Raw genomic sequence first — 9,999 nt, 5'->3', positions numbered from 1 at the left:
TGAAAGCATAGAATATTGTGAATGATCTCGATTATATTGTTGCAGGACCAGCATTTGCACTTTGTGGTAATTTTCTTTCATCCAAAATGTACATATTAAAACCTTGGCATTGCCTTTTTGTGATTCAAGAAAATGCAGGATTGGGAAGAAATAGTTATTAATTCTTGCTTTCAAATTATTGGGAGTGGTGTTTTTTTTTAGCTAACAGACTTTCATTATAGAAAATCGCAGGAACAGCATGATCTAACAATACAGAAATATGCTGACCTTTTGTGGGGCAAAAACTCTCTGTATTGTAACAGAAAGTTTACAATTCCGCAAGTTTTTTTTCTTAATTAAAAACTGGTATTATGTCTGACCACTTCACTGAAGTAAATAACAGGGTACGTGTTATTTTTATTTATTCCCTTCCATTCCTAATGGATATAACCTAACAAGCATTTTTATACTAATTAATATAAAGCACAGGAGAATTCTACTGGATCAGACAGAGGCCTGTTTCCTTTGTAATCCTTTTCCTATTACTTGGGACTCACTGAATTCAAGGGAAATGTATTTATTTGGGAGACATATGTACAATTGCACTTTTCAGTCTAGCTTCCTTCCTGCCAGCAAGATCTCTTACTTATACAGCTTACTGTAAAGGTTATAGATATTTTTTGCATCATTTGTTACAATGTCTATAACTTGAAACATACTGTAATACATTTAGACAATTATCAGGACACATTAAGTGTGGCTTAATGTTAATCAAGTGTAAAATCCATGTAAGTAAATGGATCCCAGACAACAGAACCAAAACCAACCAAGTTTTGTTAGCTCTCCCCCATTTTGTATGGTTTTTAATTTATGTACAAATTGTCAGAAAAAAAAAACCTCAGCTGTGTCCTGATCTGAGTTCAAGGCCCTGCATATGGAGTGGGGAATGCTAAACTTTCCCCTACCCCCTTGGTTTTCAAAACAAAACCCTGTTCTATTTTGTGGTCAATCCTCTACCTCACCTAATGTTCCAGAGAACTAATGGCTATTAAATTGTAGATCAGCCATTAGTTTAGAACTGGATAAGCTAGACCGTTGTTAAGACAAGGTAGCTACAACGAACTGTAGTTACAGAATGTGCTTTAGGCTTTCATTTTTAATCACAGTGGATTTACACAACACTGTAAGGCTAAGGCAAACTGTATATGGTCCATGCAAATAAAAGTCTTGAGTGTTATGGTTGTCATGCGTACTGATGGCGAGCAGGAGGGGGACCCTATCCAGGGGGGAAAACGCATGCGTAGTACTGAGGAGTTAAGCAGCCATTCAAAGAGACACAGATCAGACCCGCCTTGACTTTTGGGGTTTATCTGTCTGGGTTTTTCCCACGCTTCTTCAGTTTGTTAGGATTTTCTGTCTAATGTAGCAGTAATAAAACACTAGAGACCTATTCCTTGTCTCAGCGTGGTTCCTGGCGGTTAGGACAATGGTGGCGGGGGGGGGCGAGGAATGGAGCATAGCTATTAAAATGTTATTTTAAAGATTATGCTTTAACTTTAAGACCTTGATAAAACATTAACTTTTCAGGTAGTTTGATGAAAGATACAATTTTGAATTAAAACAAATACGTTTGTTGGATTTTTCTTAGTGAAACTTTGTGTTTTCACATAAACATACTGAGGTAGAAAAATGAGTACGACTGAATATCTCAGTTGAATTTTCTACAAACACTCAGCATGATCAAAACTGCTATTACAGGAAAGGTTCCTGTCAAAAGCTATTTTATTTATTTTTATTTATTAAATTTATATCATATATATTAAACAACTTACGAAGTAGGCCACTGAGCATAATTTTGATTCATCTATTCCATCTGTTGTTTCAGTCCCTCACCTCAATGTGAAGCAAACTGAGTTTCTTATGTTTAAATTTACTGATACCAAAGCATGCAACATGACTGTGTGAGACATGTCCTAGGAATGCATTTCAATATACAGTACCTCTTCATCAGAACACTAATTTAATAAATCATCCTGTGGATGGAAATACCGCTTTTTTGAAATGGTATAATGTACTGTAGTGGTTTTTCCAATCTGTTCTTCTCTTTTGTTTCATGTTGCTGCCCATACTTAACTGAGCGATTGGCATAGCTGAATCAAGCACTTAAAAACAGGAATACATTCACAGAACATGCACATTAAATCCAGATATTCTTTTTTCCCCCAACTGAAGTCATTTCTCTTTATTTACATAGTCACATTTAAGAAGAAAGGGCCCTGTATTCATACTGCAAAGACTGTTAGGTTCATGTTTTCCTTCTTTCTGTAGAAACTGGTACATTGCTTAATCCTCAGATAAGAATCTTTACTCTTCTCCAACAGGTGGTGGTGGCTGACACAGTTTGTACAATCTGCCAACACAAAGAATAATTATAATAGTTCCTGTGACATGAAAAATGTTCAAATATTAAGCATTATGTGTGTTTTTTCCATTTACTATACATCTGTTGAGTCAGAAGCAAAATACAGATTGAAAACCAGAATAAAATTACTATCCTTAAAGCATGCATAATTCATTTAAGTAAGAAAATAGTTTTGCATTGATATAAGTACCGTTACATTGGTTACTATATTAAGGGCTCTTAGTCAGTAAGAAGCACTTCATTTATTTTAACAATACTGAAATGTCTGTGTGTTCCACTTCCAAGTGCTGGTGTGTTCCAGGAGTTCTACAACTTCCCCAATATTACTTTTTTTGGAATATATTTATAAATGTATGTGGATGTTGTATGGTGAGAGGTTCTCAGAATTAACACTCAGGGACATTCTCATCACATTTATTGGGAACCACCATTTCTACAGACAGCAATTCAAATTTGCCTTCTTTCTTTAAGTTCTAGCCATGACAATAAAAAATGACAAGCTAGTCTAGCCTTTCCCACTTCGCTGAGCATTGTAATATCAAAATATATTTAGGTAACTTTCAGGACATTTCTAGGAAGTATATGGAATAATTACCCATGTCTTCTTGGGATCACTGAAGCACAATAATAACTGTCACTTCTCCTTTGCCAAATTTTAAGAGGCATTGTCTTAGAACTATATGTTCTAAATTCAAGATGGGGGTGGGGAAAGCCTATTTATCTTAAATTGATTAAAGGTTCCCTCTCTGATTGACTGAGGCCAAATCTGAATTTTGCTTTGGAAACAGGAGGTTTCCATATATACAGTTAACTCTTACTGGAAATCAACTTTTTTATGTTTAATTTTTGTTATAAAAGTAAAATGTAAAATAAATGTTTCAGATGGACAGATGTAGTCAATTTGTGCAAGAGAAGCCTTTCAGCAATGAAACAGCAGTTAAATATAGGGAAATTGAATCAACTCTAATCACTGTAAACTTGCATCTAATTCAAAGCAATAAGCAGCACAAATGAAGCACACAAGTCTGTATATAGAAAGGCAGAGACAAATGTCTGCTTCTTCCAGGAATGTAATTTACTGAAAATGATTTACATAAAAATGAAATAAGCATGCTATCTCTGTTGCTCAGCAACTAAAAGAAATTAATATATATTAAGGGTGACTGAATCATTCACTAAACAGGTATTTCAAAAATAAACCTTATTCTGTTAAATTTTAATACAGCTAAGACTAACGTGCCTATACAAATACATTACAGTTCAATTATTTTTCAATAAAGGTATTACATTTAAATCTAGATAAGGGCAGTCTGTAAGCAGAATTGATTGGCATGATTCTTGTAAAACAAAAGCATAATTCACTCTTTAGGACTTATCCATTGAAGCTTGAGATGTGTGCAATTCATCATTGCATGAAAATAAATTCTCAGAAATCTAAACCAGAGACATTTTTTAAAAAATCAAGCAAAATATTCTTGGACAGTTACTGAATCCAGATAAAGACACAGCACTAAAATGCAGCACTAAAATTATTTGTTACACTGCATTAAATATAAAATCAAATATATATGAAATAACTATAATATTTAACTTACATTCTAAATAAGGACATGAGAAATGTCATACTGCTAAATAAGACGCAAAGTCTATCTGATCCAGCATTGTGTTCCTTCAGAGACTCAAGTAGCTCACGAGGGCATTAGCATCCTCCCTCACAAGTTCTCTTGCAACTGATATTCAGAGCATTCCCATCAGCTTGACCATTGCCAAAGTCTTTCACCCCACAACTAAAATGCATGATGGATTGACCAGGCTATTTCTAGATCTATCAGAATGCTGTAACAGCAAATATGTTGACTTGTTTCCAAGTTTATAATGCTTGTAGACAGTGAGCAATAAGAGTTTTTTCTTCCTGGGTAAATCAAAGCTCATTGCCTACCAGTAACAAGTGCCTTGTCCTGTCTCCTCAGATTAATACCAAAGCACAAATCCCTTTCCCTTTAAAAAAACGAGCTGGAGCAGGAGGAGGAAAGAGATGATGTTGATGGCTTGATGTGCTTATCATGGTGGCAGTCCCTAAAGGCTATACAGGTAGACCTCGCTTACTGACTGCCTCATGCAGTGACCATTCAATTACAACAGTGCTAAAAAAATAACTTTGCGACCAAGGCACGCATTTATGACCTTTGCAGTATCTCTCTCTCAGTCACGTATTTGCCATTACAGTCAGTTAGTACACATTGTCCTGGGCCTGACCTGGTTTTTTTCCCCCTTACAGAGTGAAGGGATTGGAAAGGAAGGGATTACAAGAGAGTAAGCAGGCACACAATGGGGAACACCCAACTATTTGCCTAGCATGCTCATGGCTCCCAGCCCCAAGAGCATGTATTCCCCATTGTGTGCCTGCTTACTCTCTTGTAATCCCTTCCTCTCCAATGAATGTAAATACAAATATTAATTCCCTTCTTACTAATTATCCCAGCACTGGGGTGAGAATTCCAAAGGGTGGGGAAGTAGGGAAAAAAGAAAGCTGAAATAAAATTGTAAGCACAGTCACAGTCACGTGATTTTCTACTTAGCAACTGCATCACTTAGTGGCCAAGTTGCGGGTCCCAATTGTGGTTGCTAAATGAAGACTACATCTTATTGTCACTGGGCCCTTTAAACAGCATGATGTCCTGCCATTACAGTGAGAGGCAGTGAAAGCCAGGCATCCCCTCCGAAGTCACACAATCCAGCCCCAGGCAAGACAACACAGCAAAATTTGGCTGCTTCAGCCTGTGACCCTCATTACTTGAAAACATGTTTTGTGGGATAGTAGAAATTGCAATTTTACTTCTGGGACTTGCAGTAGTGTCACAGAATTAGTAGGAGGCTCAGGTGGATCCCCAATTAGATCTGTGTCCTGGTCTGAAAGAATCCTCAGCAAGAGAATTCTTCAGCATCTGATATTCAGAGAACAACTATAGATACTGGCTTTTCCCCCCCATGCATCAACATATTCTCATGGTACTTACATATCTCCCATGGCATTCCACAATAGGAGAGCAGCTAGAGAGGGATACAAAGAAGAACAGTCTTCTACTGCTCTTCCTAGTTCTGCCACTAATTAAAAGGAAGGGAGGGCTAGTTCTGCCACTAATTAAAAGGAAGGGAGGGCTGTATTTTGGGAAGATGGCATAACCAACAGTTGGGCATTTTTTTCTAATTCAGAAATATATCTGCACCACAAACATTTTGGGGCTTTAAAACACACTTCTAAATAGGAGTGGCAGTTTTGCATGCTTTCAAAGAAAGCTTCACTGAAATCTCTGCATGCTATAGCTCAGCACCATCCTCTGTTGTGAGCAAGATATAATATTTGCATTATAAGATCTTTGGTATACAGAGTTCTGCATGTACTAGTTTTAGTGAACTCTTTGTTCAAAGTAATTCAGTACACAAATTGACACTTTTCTCTACGATTAGGTTTTTTAAAATGGTATTTTTGCTTGATGGTATTCCTGCTGAGGAACAAATTGCTAAATAAAAATAATTACATTGAAATCTGATTCTAAAAAGGAAAAAAAATCTTCACTTAAATATTAGTGGCAGTTCAAGTCGATCTCCAGGAAATATATTTGGCAGAAATTGTTAAAATTATTTCAGTGAAAAGAAATAGATTGAAACATTAGGTTACCTTGGGGCAGATGGTGGTGTTCGATCCCTAACTCCTAAATTCTTTGCAGTATTTTGAACTCTTGCTCCCTGGAAGAAAGAAAAGTAGTTGTGCTTCCCATATAGTTTTTTTTAAGCATTTGTTATTATCATTATTAGACTAACTTTCAAAAAGGATAAAAGCAGAATATCTAAATAATTATTTTTACTTCTCTATCAGAAATATATGCATAAAAAATAAAGAGTAAATAAGAATATACTGCTGCTTACAACATAATCATATAAAAAATTAAAAAGTATGGATATATTTGTTAATCTTCAATTCATAAAACTTATTTGTCAATAGACATATGCTGGATTTCTAATTCATTGCTAACCAGTTTCATAGATGTGGAAGTTGCAGCTCCTATATATGCAGATCATAATCCAATAATTGTAAGATTGAACAGAAGAACCTCCAGACAAAAACAACAACATTTCTGTTATTACAAGAGGACATCAAATTGAAGTGGCAACAGGAATTAAAGAGCTTCTTCCAAATCAATTTCTGATTTTCTGTCTTTGTTGTTTATTCGTTTAGTCGCTTCCGACTCTTCGTGACTTCATGGACCAGCCCACGTCAGAGCTTCCTGTCGGTCGTCGACACCCCCAGCTCCCCCAGGGACAAGTCCATCACCTCTAGAATATCATCCATCCATCTTGCCCTTGGTCGGCCCCTCTTCCTTTTGCCTTCCACTCTCCCTAGCATCAGCATCTTCTCCAGGGTGTCCTGTCTTCTCATTATGTGGCCAAAGTATTTCAGTTTTGCCTTTAATACCATTCCCTCAAGTGAGCAGTCTGGCTTGATTTCCTGGAGGATGGACTGGTTTGATCCTCTTGCAGTCCAAGGCACTCTCAGAATTTTCCTCCAACACCACAGTTCAAAAGCATCGATCTTCCTTCTCTCAGCCTTCCTTATGGTCCAGCTCTCGCAGCCATATGTTACTACGGGGAACACCATAGATTTTCTGTCTACAATATGGGATATCAGCATTTATGAGAAAAAATATTTATCTCTCTAAGATATAAAGGAAGCTATGCAAAAAGAGAAGGATATACTGAAGCAATTAGAATTAAGGCACAAACATAACTCAGTTTTGGATTTAGAAGAAAAGATAAAAGTGATCTGTAGTCAACATAATCATATAAAATCTTATTTACTCCATTAGATCTAATGGAGTAAATGAGACCTACAGTAAAGAAACTGAATTACAAATAATTCTGCATCTCAAAAGAAAACCTAACAGAATTTAATTCAACTTGGGATCCATGTTTGGATTATAATTCTATATATAGGCTTGTGCCCTTGTGGGGAAGATGTGAAAGAGATTCAGAGACTGACACAATATTTCTGGCAGCGCAGAATGTAGGAGAATGAAGAAAAGTCAAAGTATTTATTTATCGAAGTATTCTAATAAACCATATGATGAAAAACAGCATTTTAGTTGCAGGTATTGGGATGTGCCCAATCTAGACATAGACATCTATGAACCTGGGGGATTCTTGCAACCATCAGGGCTGCTTTCATGGACCAAGTCAGAATCCCCATGTGTGCAATCATGAAGCCAGTAGTGGTCAAGATTATTGATGCCCACTCCTGAGGGTCCGGCTCTGTTAGCAAGAACAACTGAATGCCATGAAGATGTAGAACCCCTGCAAGCCACTCAACTACCATTGGGAATATTAGATGTATCATAGCAATCAGATAGCACTGCCTGAGCTATCAAGTCAGAAAGCACTACTTCTGATATATAGCAGGAAAAAATGGAGGATAACTGTTAATGTTTTCTACTACAGATTAAGGTTACTATGGTAACTAATCATTTTGGCCGGGTGAAGAGGTTGAATTCAACTGTCCCCTTTTCAGATGTTAATTTTTGCACCTGGGGGAAAAAAAAAACTTGCCTGGACTTGTTTTTTAGTTTCTGTTTCCCTTCTGTGTAGGCATGTAGAGAGTCAGCAGCTCTCACTGAGAGCCTGCAAGAATGCAGAACCTTTTAAATATGTTTTGCTTTCTGTAAATAAAATTATTTTTATAGAAATGCCTGGTGTGTGACTTTTCTGATCTCTCCTGGGCCAAAGGCTTTCCCAGCAATCTGCCAACAGGTTATGTGCCCAGTAAACAGCCCAGTAAGCCCAGTAAAACCCAGAGATAATAGAGAGATCAGCTCCACACCTCATGCACAATTTAAAGGCAGGTAGCAAAGACCTGTGAAGATTTTCTTTGGAGCCACCTGGAGATTTTCCAGCAACTGCCGGTCTACAGGACAAAGAAGCCAGCTGAGGTGACTTGCAAAAGAAGGAAGAAGCCATGGCTACCTCCCAGCCCTCAGCGATGCCTCTTGAGCACCTATCAGAGACCAACTATTTGAATTGGGCCCTGAAGATGGAGATGTATCTTCGCAGAGAGAACCTTTAGCTGCCAATTGGTGAGCAAACCCCGCAAAATCCCAGTGCTGAATGGCTGAGACAGGATGAGTGGGCTAGAGCCACCATTATCCTGGGAGTTGAGGACAATCAGCTAGTCCACATGCGAGGTATGCAGTCTGCAAAGCAACTTTGGGACGCTTTGAGAGACTTGTATGTAAAGGCAACAGCAGGGAGTAAAGTTACCCTGACGAAAAAGCTGTACAAAGCCTACCTTGCAGAAGGAGATAGCCTTCCTGAACACCTGCATTATATTCAGCAGCTGTTTGTTGAGTTGCAGGAGAGAGGAATGGATTTTACACCTCTCACAAAATCCTATATCCTCCTATCCTCACGGAATGAAATGTGGGACACACTGATTTGTACCCTGGAGGCTATGCCTGAAGCAGACCTCACCCCATCGTATGTTACACAGCGCTTACTCACTGAATGGGAGAAGAGAGAGGAAAGATCCCTCCCCATCTCTTCTGGAAAGCTGCAGTACCAGAAAACAAGGGAAAAGAAGGGAAAGGAAGCTGAGGCCACAGCGCTAGCCAGCCAGTGATGCTTCACTTGTGGTTCAGCTGGACATTTGCAGAAAGACTGTGCCTTGAGACCCAGAGAAGACAGAGAAGAAGAACACAAGGGCAACACAGAAGAAGGCTCTTCAGACAACCCAAATTGCACAGGTTGCTGAGAAGGGTAATTCTGGTGTATGGGTGTTAGATTCTGGGCCCAATTGTCATTTATGTAACTGTAAAAGCTCTTTTGTGTCACTGTCTAAAACTGAAAGACAAAGTGTATCTTTGGCTGATGGGTCAGTGACCAAAATTATGGGACAAGGTGACTTGTATTTATCCTGCTTGGGAGAAACTGTAAAAGGTGTGTTGTATGTGCCAAATTTACAATCAAACCTTTTATCTGTGGCACAATTGGCTGCAACAGGGTATATCATAACATTTAAGAAAAATGGTTGTGAGATACGTAAACATGGAAAATTGTCCCCTTTTCAGATGTTAATTTTTGCACCTGGGAAAAAAAAAACTTGCTTGGACTTGTTTTTTAGTTTCTGTTTCCCTTCTGTGCAGGCATGTAGAGAGTCAGCAGCTCTCACTGAGAGCCTGCAAGAATGCAGAACCTTTTAAATATGTTTTGCTTTCTGTAAATAAAATTATTTTTATAGAAATGCCTGGTGTGTGACTTTTCTGATCTTTCCTGGGCCAAAGGCTTTCCCAGCAATCTGCCAACATTAACTTCCCAGCAGGCTGAGGCTGGCTAAAGGAAAATATTTTGTGTTGCTGCCCTGTTAGTGACCCAAACTCTCAGTGCCTCTTTAAAAAAACTGCATCTTTTCCTGGGCTTGTATAATAGCTGCAGAATCTCCAGAAAATATGCATTTGAGTTAATGAGATGCCAACACTGTACCCACGCTGTTCCAATGCAACTTGTTACACACTGGTGGTACTTCTCTAACTCAAACATGCATTTTTCTGTTA

At 38.1% G+C, this 9,999-nt stretch overlaps 1 protein-coding gene across 1 annotated transcript in view; it reads right to left on the bottom strand.

The window, feature by feature from the left end:
• Window positions 1–1,802: 1,802 nt before the first annotated feature.
• PREX2 (phosphatidylinositol-3,4,5-trisphosphate dependent Rac exchange factor 2) overlaps window positions 1,803–9,999 on the bottom strand; it is a 130,228-nt gene continuing 122,031 nt past the window's right edge. The window contains exons 39-40 of the mRNA XM_063299363.1: window positions 6,081–6,148; window positions 1,803–2,389 (exon numbers count right to left, since the gene is read on the bottom strand). Of these exons, the coding sequence (XP_063155433.1) occupies window positions 2,344–2,389; window positions 6,081–6,148 (114 nt within the window). The 3' untranslated portion in view covers window positions 1,803–2,343. The remainder of the gene's footprint in view (window positions 2,390–6,080; window positions 6,149–9,999) is intronic.

This window comes from Candoia aspera, chromosome 3 (genome assembly GCF_035149785.1).
Source record: "Candoia aspera isolate rCanAsp1 chromosome 3, rCanAsp1.hap2, whole genome shotgun sequence".
NCBI classification, from domain to species: Eukaryota; Metazoa; Chordata; class Lepidosauria; order Squamata; family Boidae; genus Candoia; species Candoia aspera.
The sequence above is the reverse complement of the archived record's forward strand: the minus strand, read 5'-3'. Positions and strand labels throughout refer to the sequence as shown.